This window comes from Nuphar pumila, chromosome 4 (genome assembly GCF_984573655.1).
Source record: "Nuphar pumila chromosome 4, dmNupPumi1.hap1.1, whole genome shotgun sequence".
NCBI classification, from domain to species: Eukaryota; Viridiplantae; Streptophyta; class Magnoliopsida; order Nymphaeales; family Nymphaeaceae; genus Nuphar; species Nuphar pumila.
In genome coordinates, this window is record NC_143252.1 from 17,787,015 (window position 1) to 17,806,737 (window position 19,723).

The following is a 19,723-nucleotide window of genomic DNA, read 5'->3' on the forward strand; positions in this document are numbered from 1 at the left end:
GTCTCAGCTTTTCAACGACTATAAAAATACAAGTTTTCGACATCGAATCATAGAGATACAGATCTCATATCTCAGAATAGAGACTATTTTGCAAAAAACAGTCACATATTTAAAAAAATTAATATATTTAAGAAATCATAAATGCAAAAGGTAAAAAAGTCTTTTTAAAACCAGATATTTGTGATTTTGGACATGGAGAGAATAGCGAAAATTGAGACATTTCAGAAAACAGTCATATTTAACGTACAGTACAACCATTTTTCATTTTTAAATTATGAAAACATGAGGTATTATGAATCACTCATTTTTTTAATATCTTAAATGAATGTGTACACAACACAATCGGCCGAACCAAAATAGGTTCTTGACTGAACAAACTGCATAAATCATACTGTAGGAATTTATCTATTAACAAAATGAAAAAAAAAAGTAGCTTCACCAGAGTATGGTACTAACGAGTAGCTAATATTTCCAGTCAAAAAAGACGGATTGATTTGAGCATCTATTTCCAAACACTCCCTCAATATTGAGCAATTTTTACATGAATACTAGTCAAATATCTTACATTCAGCCCTTAATAAAATAAAATCAAGTTGGTTTTATAGATAGTTCAACTGGAGCCAAGCAATCAATGCAAAACACGCATAAGCAAATATCACAAACTTAGCATCACTGTAGCAGTCGCACATCAAATCACTCACCACCGTTCAGCACACTAGTCATCATCTTCAAGAACACTCCGGCGCCTCTGAATCTGAATTAAGAGCAGAACAATTTTCAATATACTAGTATAATAGTTGATTCCTACAAGAGTGGAGAGAAGAAAGCAGTCTTCAAAAGTTGCATTTAACAAGTTCTTGAGATCGTTTGAGGCAGACACGATCACTGTGACCAGTGACAATGGAGTAATATAGACTAGCAACTAGGACCGGAGAAGTAAATCCATCTCAGTCCCACTCAGGCCATTCATGCATTATGCACACTGCCTAGTAGGGATGGGTTGGGTTTGACCCGGACCCAACCCGTACAAAACCCTATAAGGTCAGGGTTTGGTGATAAATAGGCCTGATTAGAATCTGGGTTGGACCCGAAGGTCCGATTAATATATGGACCCGGGTATTGTTTGTGAAATTTCATACCAGACCCAGGCTCAATCTGAGTTCCAATTAAGATCCGGAATTTTTCAATGTAAAAATGATAAAATTTATTATTTTATCGGGCATGGTCCAAGTCTGGTTCATGTAATTCTTATAGGACCTGGGTATGGTTTCTATTATGGTGGGTCCCATTAGACCCAGGTCTGGACCCAGTACCATCATCTCAAATCAGGTTTGGGTCTGGTTCCACCTGGGTCCGACCCATTGACACCACTGCCTAGGCTCAAGGTTCACTCAACATGTCTGAACCTGTAAAAGGTTGCACAAATAAATCTAAATAGCAAATATGCAGAATGTCTAAACTGGATCCATGCTTGTAGCCAGTACGTACAGTAACTTTAGTCTGCTTGGTAGTTTGATTGTTAATTTGCTCAAGCAGTGAAATAAGCCGTTCTTCAGATACCTGTGGCCAAAAAAACAAAAAACTTCAAAAAGATGGATTTTTCAATGAAGATAAAATTAAAGCTATATATGCGAAGGGGGAACATGCAAGCAACTCTATGTGGAATATTTGTGACATCATATGAATCATTGTATTGTTTCAAAGAAAAAAAACTATTGTATCAAATTCAATTCAATGGTTAAGATCGAATTTTAAAACTCAAAGCCCTATAATGATTGTTTGCTTCATAAATATTTATAAAATACCATATGCATGGTAACTTGTTTATTACATTCATTTATTAGAATTTGATTTGGAAAAACTACATTTCAACTGTATGATTAAAGTTTAAACCTAATTAGATGGTTCAAATGATGTCACTGATGTTCGAACAAGAGTTGCTTGTCCCCATATATATATATATATATGAAGGAAAATATAAGGTGGTTATGTACCATGATACCACACGGTGGTACACGCTTTTGTTTACATAGTTCTAGCCATCAAATAGTAAATCTAACCATGCAGATGTGTTTAGCATAGTTTATTTACTATGCTATTAGGTTTTGTCATGCTTAATACATCATAAGATCTTATTTTTGAGGCAGTCAAAACCAACGGTTTACAATTCATGAAAACAAGGGTGGTGTCAAAATGGTATAAAATATCATATTTCAGTCAACTTACACATGGAAATAGTAAATAGAACATGTTAAACATGATCCAAAGGTTAGATTTTGCATCTCGAGCTTAGAGCTATGTAAATCAAGTGTGCACCACCATGGTACAAATGATTGTACCTACAATCTAGTTTGAATATCATGATGTGAGTTGTTTTGACACAATCTAACCACATAGATGTGTTCAACATGCTCGATTTAGTAGGAACTGACTCTTAGATCATGATTTTTTGACAAAAAACTATGTTTTTATGAGTCGAAAAAAATCAATGCCTTCATAGCCCTTGATTTTTGGATCACTGGAAAAATCTGTATACGGATAAGATTCCGGTGATCCAAAAGCCGATTCCCACCAAAACAAAACATGTAGATCACATCTACAGTCATTTGTATGAGCAAACAACCTGGCAAATGGGACGCAACCTCCTTGTTTGTTTGTTGATCAGGCTATAGATATGATATGCATGCATTTTTTAGTAGAAAACAAGATTCAGATCATGTGATTGTGATGTGCAAGATCTTCAAAAATAAACTGCCAACCATGTATCAGAATTTTGTGACTTAAAAATCCTACTTTTATGTCGAAAGAACATGATTCCTATCAAACAAACTACTCTCTCTCTCTCTCTCTCTCTCTCTCTCTCTCTCTCTCTCTCTCTCTCTATATATATATATATATATATATATATATATATGTGGCTGCTGTTAGTGGCAGAGGCGTTTCAGCCCCCCCCCCCCCCACCCCCCCCCCTATATATATATATATATATATATATATATATATATATATATATATATATATATATATATATATATATATATATATATATATATATATATATATATATATATATATATATATATATATATGTGGCTGCTGTTAGTGGCAGAGGCGTTTCAGCCCCACCCCCCACACACACACACAGTTTCATCTTTCACCACCACAGTTGCCAGCTGGTGACTGGGACCGACGGCATCTAGCCATCGGAGGCGTCTCCGATGACCGCCTGCCACACCTGTACCGCATGCAGTGCCTCCCCCCTTTTATGAGATTTTGGGACTTGCCTTCAAACCCTCTTCCCACAATGTCAAAAAGTAAAGGAGAGAAGGGTCACCTTGCCCCAATCCCTTCTAGGGATGAATAGATGGCCAGATTTTCTATTGAGGTTGACTCTAATTGAAGCTGAAAAGAACATTTCCATTATCTAGTTGATCCAATTTTCCCTTAACCCTAATTTTGACTGGAGTGTTATCTTTTCTAAATGAATGCATGACCTCTTGGCTATGTATCAATGTCCTTGATTCTGACATGCTGCTTCTGGAGATTCAGTAATCAATCACTTTCCTTAATCGCTGTGTCAATGTTTTGGATATGGTTTGGTACAGGTTTCTTAAGAGAGAAATGGACCTCTAAGCAGCTGTCCTTGACCGCCACTAATTCCTTGGGCAGAAAAACGGCAGCGACAAAAATCACCGCTATTGACCTTTAGCAGCGACTTTTGTCGCCCGTTTTCATTAATGGCGTGCTGGGGGACACCTTCACTAGTTCAAGAGGTTGATGTCGAAAACAAAAAAACTGGTGAGAGTTGACTATTATAAAATGACAAAATTATCCCTCATACTCGGAGCATAGTATGAAAGCCTTCTGTGGGCAAATTAAGCATGAAAAATATTGGAACCCCATAATCGTCTCTCTATAAACTCAAGACTGGTATGGCTTTCTTGACTAGAAAAAATGAGTCTGGATCGGGTGCAATATAAATAGAGGAAGGGGGAGGCTGAAAAGAAGTCGTGTTTATATTTGGGTCCCAATCAAGTATGGATTCGACCCGTGTTTTATTAAGTTAATTTGTACAGGGCTGACACACTCATTAATGGTCTTATAATTTAGTTATGTTGTAAAAGGGTATTTTAGAAACCGAAACTTTGTATTAGTTATAACATATAATGAAGGCTTATGTGCAGGGTATTTTAGAAACCTAAACTTTGTATTAGTTATAACATATAATGAAGGCTTATGTGCTGATTCCTGCGTTGAGGAATCGTGGGTTTCTGCCGCAACTTCTTATGTCCTTGGTGTCCTCTACTCTTCTCATGTGATAGAACTTTGGATGTCTCAAATTCTTTCATGGTATCATGAGCATAAGATCCAGGGTTTGGTGATTGTGATCTCTTTATGAACATAGAGATTGATATTTCTGCTTCTTTATAAGCCCATTTGGTTTTCTTTCATACACCATCGGGATTCAAAATTGCATTGTCTCAACACAAAGTGACGTGCAAAATATTGGTTAACTATTGTTCAGACTTATTTTCACAGCAACATTAAATTTGCTGCCTCTGGTTTAAGTATTGACAGTGATTAGAAAAAAAAAAAAGAGGAAGGCAGCAAAATTTCCTTTGAGACTAAAAATTGTACTGAACGTATTCTTCATCTATTCCTGAATTCCTTTTTCTTCCTTTTTCTTTGGAACATGGACTTGTTCTCTTCCAGTCTAGTCTTTCTTCAAGTTTTCTTAGTCAACTCGTGTCTGAAAAGTTAAACAACTCTAATTTCCTGACTTGAAAGAGTCAGATTATTCCTTTCATAAGAAGTCAGGATCTTTCTAAACATCTGGATGACTCTATTCCAATCCTTTCAGAGTTTATATCATAGGAAGACAAGGACAGTAAATGAGCATCTACCACATTGTATGTCAGAAATCCAGAGTATATAACCTAGATGAAAAGGGAGCAGGTGTTGGTTGCTTATATCACTTCTACACTGTTACAAGAGGTCCTTATGGCAATTCCATATGACTGTTCGGCTATGCAGTTGTGGGATAGAACATATTCACAGGTTTCTCAGGCTAGGGTAGTGTTTCTTAAAAAGGAATTTCAAATGTTGAAAAAGGACTCCATGACTATTATGGAGTACTTGAACAAAATGAAAACCATTACAGATCCTGGCCATTGTTGGTTGTTTAGTGAGTGACAAAGACATGGTGCAACAAACTCTGAGCGAGTTGGGGCCTGATTATCACATGATTGTTACCTCTTTATTGTGTTTACCTGATCTACCCATATTTGAAGATCTGCGTGCAAAATTGTTTCAATATGAGATGACCTTGAAAGGATTCTCTGAAGAGTCTCATGTACATGTAGGCACACAAGATGTTCTTGCCACAGGGGTGACCTATGGTCGAGGACGAGGAAGTTATGATTTTCGGGGAAGGGGAGGTCAAGGAATGAATGGGCAAGGAGGCCGTCGAATATTACCTACGCCCAATATACCTCCCAACTCACAGAGACAAAGGCCAATTCTCACTTGTTTTCTATGCAATAAAAGGGGGTATATCAAGGCTAATTGTTGGTTCAAGCCTCAAAATAAAGAAAAAGCATCGCAGACAGAAGCGAAGAAAGGGACAGATAGTCCAAAGGCCAATGGAGAAGTAAAGGAGTTGTTATTGTCAGCTTTGGCAGAATTAAATTTAAAACAGAATAATCAAGGTATTTGGGATGTTATTGGTGATGCTGGTAAGCTCTTAAATCTTGTTCCTTACGCTGGCAGAAATAGCATTGTCACTAGAAATGGATTTCACCATTCTATTTCTCACATTGAAAACTCAATTATTCCTATGTCAAAGTCATCTCTCAGTCTTTCAAATGTCCTTTATGCTCCTAATATCACGAAAAACATTGTCTTTGTTTTTAAGCTTGATGATATTAATGCTTCAGTTGAATTTACTCATTTTTTTGTTCATGACAAGGATTTTCACACGAGGGAGACATTCGCTGAAGAAAAAAGACAGAGCAATATGTATGTCTTTCAAGAAGATCCTTCTACTCGTGTTCCCCTGTTGATCCCAACTTGAAGCTCTCCTTATCGTCTCCTTTAGTGATTCCTAAATGTGTTTTAGTGTCTTTGAATGTAATAAGCCAAATCTTTGGCATGGTTTAGGTCATTGCAATAATCGTTTCATTGAGAAGCTTGTCTCATATAGTTTCATTCTCAAGTTTAGTTTAGGGTTAAATGTCGATGACAAAAAATGTTATAGCTGTCTTTTATGTAAGAGTCATGTTCTACCTTTTCATTCTATTAATAAAAGAGCTTCAAGACATTTTGAAATTATTTGTTCTGATGTTGGAGGGCCTGCCCCAGTTGCCTCTGGATATGGAATCATATATTATCTTATATTTGTTGACAATTATTCTCGTTATACTTGAATTTTCTTTATAAAATGCAAGTCTAAGACTTTCAACTTGTTTCAAAATTTTCATTCTTTTGTCAAGACCCATTTCTCTGAAAATATTCTTTGTTTCTAATGTGATGGAGGGGGTGAGTTCTCTTCAAATGACTATTAATTTTCTCCAAAATAATGGAATAAGAAAAAGGTGTATTGCCCTCATACACCTCAACAGAATGGGATTGCTAAAAGGAAGCATCGCCATATTGTCGAGAGTGCAATGAGTATTATGCATGATAGCAATCTTCCAATTACTTTGTAGGCTAAAGTTTTTCATTCAGCAGTTCATGTGATAAACTGATTGCCCATGACTATTTTGGAGAACAAATCTCCTTATTTTTCTGTGTATGGAGTTCATCCAAATTATCATGATTTGCGCGTGTTTGGTTGTGTATGTTATGTTCATATTAACAGTTCAATGAGACATAAGTTTCAAGACAAGGCGTTGAAATGCAGATTTGTGGGATATACAGATAATTACAAGGGATACAGGTGTTATGATCCTATGAGTAAGCGCATCAAGATATCCAGAAACGTTGTCTTTGATAAACTAAACTTTGATCATCAATCTACCACTTTCTCTGAATTAGACTCTAAAGTTGAGCTCTATCACCCATGGTTGAATTTTGAGCTTTTTTCTAGTACTAATGATGTTTGTCCTTCAGTTTGTATTCAAAGGGATGTGGGAACTATGTCTGCTAACAGGTTGACTACCCAGAAGAGTATGAGACCAAAACCATCCTTGGAACGAGAAAGGTATAAAAGTGTCATTTATACTCAACGAGAAAGAGAGGCGCCCTCCATTTTTAATCAGGAGATGGATACCCCTTCTACTTCTGCCCCAACCATCGATGTTAGAAGATTCACTCGCTCTCGTCATCCGATTGAAAGATGGGTCAGTTATGAAAAATTTTCGATGGATTTTCAACTCTTTCTAACCTCCTTGGGCAAAGAAGATCAACCCACAACATTTTATCAAGCCGCAAATTCGAGAAGATGGATTGAAGCGATGAATGAAGAAATGGAAGTCCTTCATGAGTGTGGTACTTGGGATGTTGTTCTCAGACCACCTGATAGAAATGTAGTTGGGTCCAAGTGGGTGTACAAAATAAAGTACAAATCGGATGACACTATCAAACAATATAAGGCGAGACTTGTTGCAAAAGGTTTTACACAGGAGCAAGGACAGGATTATGATGAGACTTTTAGTTCAGTTGTAAAAATGAAGACAATCAGAGTCATATTATCCTTAGCTATTGAACATCAGTGGACATTTAGTCAACTTGATGTCAAAAACGTTTTTCTACATGGAGAACTGAAAGAGGAAGTGTACAAGGAGCAACCTACTGGATATGCAGAAGGAGATCCTAAGAAATACATGCAGACTAAGAAGAGCAATATACGGGTTGAAGCAGGCGTCCCGTTCTTGGTTTGACAGTTTTTCTCTTGAAATACAAAAATATGGCTTTAGTCGATCCTTTCTTGACCACTCTTTGTTTATATTCAAAAGCTAAGATGTAGTTACTCTATTATTGATATATGTAGATGATATTATCATTACAGGTAACTCTAATGATCATATTAAGGAGGTCAAGCAGCTCTTGAATCAAAGACTTAAAATGAAGGATCTTGGGAAACAACGATATTTTCTTGGAGTTGAAGTTGACAGAACTACTGAAGGAATGACCCTCACCCAACATAAGTACACCATTGATGTTCTCAGCAAGGCAGGTATAAAAGAGTGAAAACCTTTAGGAACTCCAAGTGTTCTTCACCAGAAACTCAGTTCTCAAGATGGAGATTTATATGAGGATCCTATGAGGTATTGCAGCATAGTCGAGATTTTGTAATATCTCACTTTCACACAGCCTGATATTGTTTACTCGGTTAATCAGATATCTCAGTTCATGCATGAGCCGTGTGTTGGGCATATGGAAGTTGTTAAATGAATACTTCGGTAACCATCAGGGATGGTCTTCAGTATAGAAAGAGGATGAATGGGCAGAATGCACATGTGCTCATTGTTTACACTGATGCAGACTAGGCGGAGACCCAAATGAACGCAGGCCAGTCTCAGGCTATTATGCCTTTGTTGGGATGAATCTGGTATCCTAGAGTAGTAGAAAACAAAAAGCAATTGCCAAGACAAGTACAGAGGCCGAATATAGAACAATCGCAGCCGCCACTGTTGAGGCTACATGGATTAGACATCTACTGACAGAGGTAGGAGAATTGGTCTCTCAGTCTCTTCTCTTATGTGATCATCAAAGTACCATCAATATGTCCTTTAATCCTATTTACCACAGTCGTGCCAAACACATCAAGATAGATCAACACTTTGTAAGGCAAAAGGTGGAAGAGGAGATTGAACTTGAATTTGTTCGGAGTACTGATCAAGTTGTTGATCTGATCACAAAGGGACTGACCAAGAACAGGTTTTGGATGTTAAAAGGCAAGTTATTTATGGTTCAAAACCATGTACAACTTGAGGGAGGGTAAAAAGAAGTGTTTATATTTGGGTCCAAATCGAGTCTGGATCCGACCCATGTTTTATAAGTTATTTTGTACACGGTTGACGCACTCTAATTAATGGTCTTCTTGTAATTTAGTTATGTTGTAAAAGGGTATTTTAGTACCCTAAACTTTGTATTAGTTATAATATATAATGAAGGCTTATGCATTGATTCCTGCATTGAGGAATCGTGGGTTTTTGTTGCAACTTCTTCTCTCCTTGGTGTGCTCTACTCTTCTCATGTGATAGAACTTTGGATGTCTCAAATTCTTTCAGAGGCCTCCTCTCTCACACACGAGTTTGAGAGAGAGAGAGAGAGCTAAGGAAGAGAGGAGGAAGAAGAAGAGGAGGCCGACCAAGGTAATTGTTATATGTGAAATCAGGGTTTTTGCTTATAATGGCATTCCACTGAGTCGTTGGGACGTTGGAGGCCATTGAGCTTGACACGACTGGGATGTTGGAGGTCATTAACGAGCTTGCTAGAGCGTGTGACTCTGATACCATGAAAATGAGAATGCACACTATAGATATATTGGTCTTTTTTTTCGATAGGCAAGCTGGGGTTAGGCAGACCCCCACCAGTTACGACCAGTTATACAATTGTACCATTGGGTTATAAACTTGCAACGTCTCTCTCATGTGCTAAGCCACACCAAAGCTTGCAGCTCCTCGGTTTCTTCTGTCGCTCCCATCCCACTGATGGAGCTACTCAAGAGGAGGTGCAAGATGAACATCCGAGGTTAAATAGGCGGTTTTGTTCTAAACTGAGATAGTCGTCTAGGGTCGGATGGCTGAACTAAGATAGTCGTATGTGTCGTGGACAAGATTGGGATTTGGATTTTCGATTTTTGTATCATGTATTTATGACACCAACCCTAATGAACATGGTAGTGTATGGGTGAGACACTGCCAAGAAGTGTACGTACTTGGACAGACGATCAACCACAACTATAACTGTGGACTTTCCCTGCCCAAAGGAAAGCCCATAAATAAAGTCCTTTAATATGTCCTCCCAAGCACGGTCTGACACCGCAGACCCTCGCGTTCGGTTATGGGTCTGGTATGAAATTTTACAAACCATAACCATATATTAATTGGACCCGTTGGGTCTGACCTGAATTATAATTGGACCTTCTTATTTATCACCAAACCCTGACCCTATAGGGTTTGGTACAACCAAAGGTCAAGCGAAATGGGAAGTGCACTTCCCATTTAAAAGGGTCGCTTCCCCACGCATTTTGAAAGGGATGAGTTTTGCGCTTTCGAAATGTGCTTCTCTGCATCTGGATCAATTCGACACATGCGATGAGCTAGAGGATGATCCACCATTAAAGACCTACTCCAGGAAATCATACCCACGCATACCCAAGTCAAAAATGACCCATTCGGAACAATATAGGATGTAAGGGTATTGTCCCGTGATTGGTTGTGTCAAATAACCATCACTGACAAATGAGAGCATTTATGACAGAAAGATGACCATGAATCTCATCCTGTGTACGTTTAAGGTGATTTTTGGTTTGATAGAGAGCTAACATCCTCAACTTTAATTGGTCGCATGTCTACTGCCGAACACCCCTCGGCCTAAGCCCCCTTCGCCGGAAAATAAAAGTGCGGGATAGGGTTCTCACAGTATTGCTTTCATAAATATTCTTTTCTTCTCTCTAAATATCCAAGTTTTTTCAAATCCTTCAATCGTTTGGCAAGAAATTGTAGAGACCAATATAGGTGACAAGCTATTATTTTTGGACACTATTATAGATCTCCAAATAGGCTAATCGTTGAGGCTTGTACTGATGTTGTCGATACGTTAGTAAGTGCGCTATAGTATCTTTACTAGCGCTACCCGCCATAGTACCTTAACTAGCGCTACCCGTTCTCTTCAAAATTTTGATAAGAACGCAACCTGGCTTTCACACAAAGCAATGCTTTGTGTGTCAAATTTGCTACCTTTCAAGTGACTACCGCCATTCACACCAACATATGGGAGCCTCCCCTTCATCCTCCTCACAAACTTGCATATAGATGACAGTACCATGATTGTCCGTGAAGGGTCTCCATTCAACAAAATCTTCCAATAGCTTTCATCCCTTCTCCACTAATCTGACCAAAGTGCCACTAGTACTCTTAAGCATGGTTTAAAAATTCATCGGGTTGACACAATGACTTCTATCTCTGCTAAAGGTCTCATCATGACTTTTAGTAGCGACAAAAGGTGACTTCTATTGCCACTAAAAGTCTCGCCAAGACCTTTAGCAGCGACTTTTGTCGCTACTAAAAGTCCTGCTGAGACCTTTAGCGGCGACAAAAGTCGCCGCACATCTTTACTGGCATGAAATTTTTTTGCGCCAATAAAGCTCACTTTTAGCAGTGACAAAAGTCGTTGCTAAAGGTATGGGACCTTTAGCAGCAATAGCGGGACTTTTAGCAACAACTTTAAGGGAGAGATCGCAAAGACAGAGAGAGGAACAGCGGCCCGGTAGTGTCACCTGAGCAGGGATAGGAGGTGGTGGCCGGCTGTGTCAACCAGAGAAATTGTTGTCCCCTATGTAAGTGTTGTCAAATTTTGATTTTATGCCATTGAAATGAAGGTTTTCCTTCAAAAAAAAATCTATTGAAGATTTTTCAATGATTATGCATAAAGGACGAAGTGGTGATCAAAAAGTAACTTAATTTAATTATCTTAAACAATGCACAAGGACTGTCACGGGCTTACTTCTTCCTATAAGCCAGTGCGGCGCGACGATCCTTCCTTACCGCCGCAAGCCTACATATCGCTCTGTCACAGGCATAGAATGCTTCGCAAACCCGCGACGCGCCAAGCTGCCCAGCCTAACAGTCAAAGGTCACGTAGTAACATGTTTCCTTGTGCTGAATCATTTTCATTGGCCCTGCACACCACCCCGTGCAGAGTTGCCTAGCAGAAGCTGATCAAGCGCATTTCCAAGTGTGCATTTCATGTAGTTCATGCCGCTTAGTGCATAGTCGTCTCATACCAGCTATCACTTCTGAAAGAAGCACAAACTTTGCCTTAGCCTTGCGTGTCATGGAGCATATTGCGGCTCCATGTGCACAACATACTAAAACCTCGTCACTGAAGGAACAAGACCCTACAGCCCTCAATCCAAAGATCAGTTCATGATTGAACACCATAACGAAGAGCACCACCCAGACTCGTTCGTCGATGCCTAGGCAATCACTCACCTAGCCCTGAGTCACCATACTCGGTTGGAACCATCTAAGGTGATTCCTGGAGAAATTAACCCTAACTCACACGCACCCCCGTGCGTCCAACCGCTACGCGTGGGAATACATCTTGCAAGCCGAGAGGTCCTTAACCAAATCTCCAAAGGCAACATCCTCTGATCCGTTGGCACTGTTTAACCGAACAACGCTCCACGTCTGCGCCGCCACACAGCGATGCACTAACGACGATACTCTAATGCCTATCGCATGCCATGCTACCACCGCATGTCACCGATCAAGCGAACGCATACCGCGTGTTCCTACACTCGATGCATTTTTCACTCAGTAGAGCTTTGTACATGCCCCATTCCGAAAGATCGGCCTGGGACAAGGACAATCCTTCGCAAAATTCCCTTTAACTTCGTCACATGAAGAAACAGTCACTTGCCCTCTCTTCAAGCTCAGTCGGAGCCATTCTATAAGAAGCTTTTGAGATTGGGGTCGGATCTGAATATTTATTTGAATCCATATTTCAGGGACATGCTTAAGAAATATTTAAATTGTTCAGGGGAAAATTGGTAATTTGAGTGTGGGCCCCACAAGCGGACACTTATTTGGTTTGTTCCACGGATACAAAAACAGCATCCTCCACTATTCTGCACTAGCAACAAGTCATAGGTTTGAGCTTCACGGATCAATCTGAACCCATAGATGTGCTCAGCATGGTTCATCTATTAGAAATTGTATCTGACCAAAGAAAGCATTAAGTCACACCTGTAAGGCTTGACTAACAAAAAAGTTCAAGAAAATTTGAAAAAAAAAGGTGTGAATGAGTCGACTTGGACCATTAGATATTTACAACATTTATGATGTTTTCACCCATTGCAATTGCAGAATTTCAACAGAATCAATCCTGACATATGGACATGACTATACATATATGCACACCTAAAAGGTAAATTGGAAAATTAGGCTGTGGATGCCGTAGCCAGATTGTGTACTAAGGTGCCAATGGGACTAAAATTTTATCAGCAAGGAACCAGTCATGGTAAGCCAAGGCCGTTGATATGGATTCTGGCCAATTAGAATTGAAACCCAACATAAACATACAATCCCCTCACACACACACACACACACAGAATTTCGATGCAGATGTAATTTCCAGGGAATTGAAATAAAGATCTAATTTGAATAATGGCCCATGATGCCTTTTCTAGGTTAAGAATTCACCTTTTCAGCAATCTGCCCCATTTGAGCTGAACGGAGCAGGACATCTTCCACTCCCCTTGCCTTCTCAGGCTTTACCAATGCAATTCTAGCCACTGACGCATACATTATATTTAAGACATGCAGCAACCCAAACGAGAAATTAAAACCACAAACAAGCGCCAAAAAGGCATCACATGTTTTTCCAGAGGGCACCAAGCACAGAGATTTTGAGGATAGCCTTCCAAGCAGCCCAACACGGAGCTGGATGCCTTGGTTTATTTTTAGGTGTTTGTTCAGTAATTATGTTCAAGCTTGAAATAAAATTGGCCAGAGAAAAAATTATTGTGTTCACAATATCGGGACAATGCTAATCCCATATTAAGGGGCATTCCATCTATGGATACCATGTCTGAAGCACAAGGATTCCCCATAACAAAAAGTAGAAATCAAAAAGAATGTTTTGCAGTCCAAATAAAAAACATAGGGTTGGTAAGGTAAGATCTGAGTCTAGTTAAAATGAAACTACATTAAAAGGTAATAAACTGCAATCGAACAGAGGAAAATATATGCAACCATTGAAGATATTCAAAAATGAAAAAGGGCTCAAGGAACATGGCAACCTTAACCCCATTCAGATCACTGTGCCAACAGGTTTTTTTATGGCCTCCACTTCCCTGTCCTAGCAAGTATAATTTCACATGCAGGAATTCTAATTAACCCTTTAAAGTTTAAACATGACTATATGGATAATAAACCTATAGTTTCTCATTATGCAGTGGAGGCAATGCAAAAGGCAAAATAAGGAAAAGTGATAGCAATTTTGGAAGGAAAGTTAACCAGAAGCTATTATCATTGGACAACAGGGAAATTTTGATAATTCTAGCCAGGACTAGTTATTATTGACCTGTAGTGTTTATTTTCCATTTTCATATGTTTGTATCTTCCATTAATGACATTTCTGCTATTAATTAAAATTGTCATTATTTGCAGGACCTAGACTGCTTCGGCAACCTGAACATCACTCTGAATTTCATGGCACCAGAGCAGTCCATGATATCCTTTGGTACATAAAACCATCTTGGGACAGTTTAACCACCCTCCCTCTTTATTGCTTTTTGTTCCATGTATCTTTTTTCCTGTCCAAGATTTCATCTTTACCTGTTCTTCTATTCTCTTTTTTTACTTTTCCTCTAGTTTTGGTCTTCTTTGTTTCCAATGATATATTATCTGTGATCTCTCTTTTCTTTCTTGCTTGCTTTCTCCTAACTGTGCTGTTTCATATTGCATTCTTCTTCTTTACCTTCATTATATATTTTTCTCTCTCCTGTATTTTTGGTTCTCCTCACTAATTTCTTAACCGAGATCTTGTGTCTTTCTTGACTGTCTTGAGGAAATTAACAATCTGGTTTCCTGACATCATTGGCAACATCACATGTTGCAGGCATCAATCTGATTGATTGCTCAATTTCTTGCAGTCACATTTTCCTTCTACAACTTTGAGTTTGGTTATTCTTGCCAGGTGCTCCTAATCCTTTAATAGGAGCACCCCCCCCCCCCCTCTTCCAAAGTTACAGGATCATTTTGCTGAGTTTCTTAATCAACTGACCATAATTCAGTGTCCAATTAGTGATTCTGGTAAAGTATATTATGGCTTACGTGGGATAGGAGATGCATATAAAGTTTTTACAAGTGTTATAGCCAAACCTTCTTATGCGACATTCGCAATGTTACACCCTTGCTTTTTAAAGCATTAAAATTTCATCTCAAAACAAGGAGCCAAACTTGTCAAGCAGCAATCAAGATGTTCTATTTTCTGATATTATTATTAAACATGGATGATGAGGAATAGGTAGCAGTAACCCTAGAAATCAAGGAAGAGGTAAGATTCAACACCAATTATCCATAAAGAAATCTTGATTATCAAAATTAAGTAATAATGGTGCTGGAGGTGGTTTAAAAAATGATCTGCGGGATGGCTACAGTAAAACATATGGTAATAGTTTTAGGTGATGATGGAAGATGAGGTTTGCTGCAAACACCAAAACAGAACATTATGAATAAATAACAGTGTTGTGGAAATAGAAACCTAAATTCAGGCAAGTTTGGTTCGCTGCGCCACATGTGACTCCAAATCAAATTTGATTTGGAGCCTCTTGTGATTCTGATTCCCATTTAAATGAGAAATTGACTCTCATTTGATAAGACAAATGAGAATCCCTTTCTCACCACTCATTTTCCGATGTTCGGTTAGCCATGACAATGAGATTCATTCTCATTTGCATAAGAATCTGAATCTCATGAGACTTTACCAAACATGCCCAATTTTCAACATGCTGCCTATAGTTTCAGTTTCACTTCATCAGTTGATACCAGTCCAAGGCCAAGAAATGTTCAAGGTGAAGTGGCTGCCTAAAGTCTTGTTACCATTAGATTGGGATTGTCCCAGACCGAGCCTTCGAAATGGAGCATGTGCAGTGTGGAGCTCTACTGAGTGAAAAATGCATCGAGTGTAGGAATGTGCGATATATATTGTTTTGATCGGTGACGTGTGGTGGTAGCATGGCATACGATAGGCAACGGTATTGTCATTGGTGCGATAGTGTGTGGCGGCAAAAACGTGGAGCATTATTTGGTTAAGCAATTCCAATGGATCAAAGGATGTTGCCTTTGGAGATTTAGTTAAGGACCTCTCGACTTGAAAGCGTTTGGATGCACAGGGTGTGTGTGGGTTAGGGTTAATTCCTCCAGGGATCACCTTAGGTGGTTTCAACCGAGTATGGTGACTCAGGACTAAGCGAGTGAATGCCTAGGAGCCGGCGAATGAGTCTGGGTAGTGTTCGCTATAACAATCAGCAACTGGTCTTCAGACTGGGAGTCGCAAAGCCTTGTTCCTTCTATGACGAGGTATTGCTTGGGCGTGCCCAAAGAATCGCAATAAGCTCCTTGGCACACGACGCTAAAGCATTCGTGCGCTTGTTAACCGGTATAGGACGGCTATGCACATAAGTGGCATGGACCAGATAGAAAATGCATTTGAAGATACGCTTGATCAGCTTCCACTAGGCAACACGATGTGGTGCGCAGGGCCAATGAAATGATTCAGCACATAAAAAAGTGTTTGTGTGCAGCCTTTGGCCATTAAGCTAGCCAGGCTGGGCAGTCTCACGCGTCGCGGGTTTGCGATAAATTCTATGTCGATAACAAATTAACATCAAAGCAGAAAGATTCACAAAAACCTTGTTGTTCAGTGAGTGTGACACTGAAGAGGGCAATGATCGTTGGTTCAAGTTGAAAACCAGCAAGTGATGGTTTGTCATGTTTACGCAAATTTGCACAACTGAAGTTTGGTTGACCGAGTGTATAAGCAAATTGTTGGCATGGTGGTATGGGTCATCTTATCAATGGTAAGCAAAAGTGTATGGTTGTTGTTCAGTTGGCTAAGGAAACGTGAATAAGCCAAAGATTTCTATCAGTTGTTCGTCAGGATCGCAGGTGGAGCGTGGCGTTTACCTTATGCATGCAAAGAATGCAAGTTGGATTCGGCTTAATGGATTTACACCTTTGTGATGAAAAACTCAATTGAACTTCTATGTTCTCTCCTGAGATTGTGGGTCAGCAGAGTGTCTACCTTAAGCAGAATGCCCGTTGATTTGGTCCCTTGAGTTTGGCAGTTCCTCTATAGATTGTGTGTGCGGAAAAAGTTATTGTTTGTGGCTCATCGGTTTAGTTCTTGCAGGAACGTGTTTGCTGACTTCGAATAAGAGTTGCAGTGTGCTGGCTTCGGATGTGAGTTGCAGCGTTGGGTCATGAGTTGTCCCTTGTGTGGACGAGTGATCAGGAAGACGCTTTGAAGGACCGTTTTGGGGTGATACGCAAGTAGGCATCCCTCACTTGAGAACTTGTTTGGACTATTGAAAAACAGCAAGTTGGTGCTTTAAGGGAGTTGATATCCCTGCGGCACGCATTTGTTGTCGCTCTTATCTGTGAGGACGACAAAGGGCTTCGAATTGCCCTTACTGGAGTCGGAAGGCGCCCCAGCCATGAGCGTGAAGATGACAAGTTTGTCGTGCAGGCGAGGATGACCCGCCTATGTATGGGACTACATAGGGGTCCCACGAGCGAAAAATGCTCGATGTTGATGGGGTGGAAGAGTGTTGTCTAAGTAATTTGAGGCACATTAAGGAATAAAACTTGGCGTGCTAAAGGTTGCGGCGATGGCAGATGGAAACTAGAACAAGTTGAGTAGGATGAAGAAAAGAAGACCAAAGATAAGTGCAAAAGGAAACTGGCATATCGATAAAGGTTGTGTTCTTACCTGCACCGACATTGTCGAGGACGACAATAGTTTGGGTGGGAGAGAATATCCCAGACCGAGCCTTCGGAATGGGGCATGTGCAATGTGGAGCTCTATTGAGTGAAAAATGCATCGAGTGTAGGAACATAAAGCGTGTGTTGGCTTGATCGGTGACATGCGTGTTAAAATGTAATTTATATATATATATATATATATATATAAAACCTTATAAGGGTAAAATTGTCTTTTCTTTTCTTCACGCATATTCATTTTTGGATATGCTCTTTTTATTTTCTTTTTGTGTTTTTTATTTTTTATTTTTTATTTTTTATTTTTTATTTTTTATTTTTTATTTTTTATTTCTTATTTCTTATTTTCTTATTTTCTTTTTGTAAGCCATTGAGGGGCCCACAATTATAGATGTTGGGCCCCTCCAATAGTCCATAATATGACTGTTGGAGGGGCTCTAATGTCTATATGTGGAGCCCCTCCAAAGGTCTCTACTTGTATAAACAGGGGTTCATCCCCCTTGTATTCTTTAAGCTTTTTGTAAAGCCCTCTCAAGCATTCAATAAAGATTCTTTTTATTTTAATGCCTTTGTGCATTTGTAATCTTTTGTAAGTGTTCATCTTGTGCCTTTGTGCATTTATAATCTTTTGTAAGTATTCATCTTGTGCATTTGTAATCTTTTGTAAGTATTCATCTTGTGCCTTTGTGCACACATCTCACGTTAAGAAGTTAGTGCTTTTATGCACATAGTCTCTTTGAAGACTTTTTCACATGGTATCAGAGCTTGGTCTCTAGAAGAATAGCTCATGTATTGCATCATCATGGTGGTTGCCTTGAAGAACATGCCCATTCCTCATTCTCGTTCTTTTGGCGTGGAAAACTCTTGCAAACTATTCTCGTCCTTAGAGGGCTTGAGGGCAGTTTGGGTCTGATTCTTGTGCAAGAGAGAGGTCCTTTGCATTTTCCCTCCCACCCATTATTCACTCAAGGGAATTTGAGATTAAAAAAAAAATCTCTTCCTTTTGTTTCTTGTTACATCTTTTCGCCCATTATTCACTTAAAAGAGTGGATTGAGGTTAAATCCTTGTTCTTGAGTTTTCTAAAGGAAAATGGCATCAAAATGCTTGACATGGCAATCAGGCACTCAAATAGCAAGTGGAAATCAACTTATGGTTAGATGCATTTATGTCGTATGCATATTTCTTGAGATGTGTGAAAGAGCAAAGATGGGCTCTCTTGATTCTCATCGTGAGAACGTGCCCTAATTCATCTTTATATTACTGTCTGTTCGGGTCCAAGATAACAATAGATATCGGGTCTGCTCCAGACCCAAACACCTGACCCAATAACATAATACAGAGATACAAGCACAATACAGAAATACAACAGTAAAGTAACATAAATACCCCTGGACGACTATCATCCTTAATACCCGACCTCAAGTTGTGCACGGTTTTGAACCATGGACAACTTGCCTTTTAAGTACCAAAAACGTATGCTATTGAGACCCTTGGTAAACAAATCTGCAACTTGATCTTCAATGGAGATGTACACTAGGTCAATTTCTTCATTTTCAACATTCTGCCGAATGAAGTGTTGATCAATTTCTATATGTTTAGTACCGCCGTGATGAATAGGGTTAAAAGCAATTTGAATGGCACTTTGATTATCACAGTGGAGTGTGGCAGGCAAAAACTTTTCTCCTATCTCGTCCAGGATAGGACTCATCCAAGTGATTTCTGCGGTGGTTGTAGCCATAGACCGATACTCTACCTTTGTACTGGATCAGGCAATGGCTCGTTGCTTCTTGCTACTCCACCCCACCAAATTTCCATCGATAAACACATAATATCGCAAAATTGATTTTCTGTCATCTGGATCTCCAACCCAATCTGCATATGAATATAAGGTGATTTGATGTTTGCTCCCCTTAACCTGAGATCGATGATAAAGTAAACCATCTCCAATTGTGCCTTTTAAATATCGAAGAATCCTTTTAACCGCATTCATGTGTTTGGTACGAGGATCATGCATAAACTGTGATACATGATTCACTGCATAGACAAT

The 19,723-nt window shown here is 39.3% G+C and overlaps 1 protein-coding gene across 1 annotated transcript in view; it reads right to left on the minus strand.

Annotated features, from left to right (window-relative positions):
- Window positions 1–474: 474 nt before the first annotated feature.
- Window positions 475–19,723, minus strand: part of LOC149839543 (double-stranded DNA-binding family protein) — a 36,115-nt gene continuing 16,866 nt past the window's right edge. Inside the window, exons 5-7 of the mRNA XM_090002611.1 lie at window positions 13,374–13,465; window positions 1,489–1,560; window positions 475–754 (exon numbers count right to left, since the gene is read on the minus strand). Of these exons, the coding sequence (XP_089858737.1) occupies window positions 716–754; window positions 1,489–1,560; window positions 13,374–13,465 (203 nt within the window). The 3' untranslated portion in view covers window positions 475–715. The remainder of the gene's footprint in view (window positions 755–1,488; window positions 1,561–13,373; window positions 13,466–19,723) is intronic.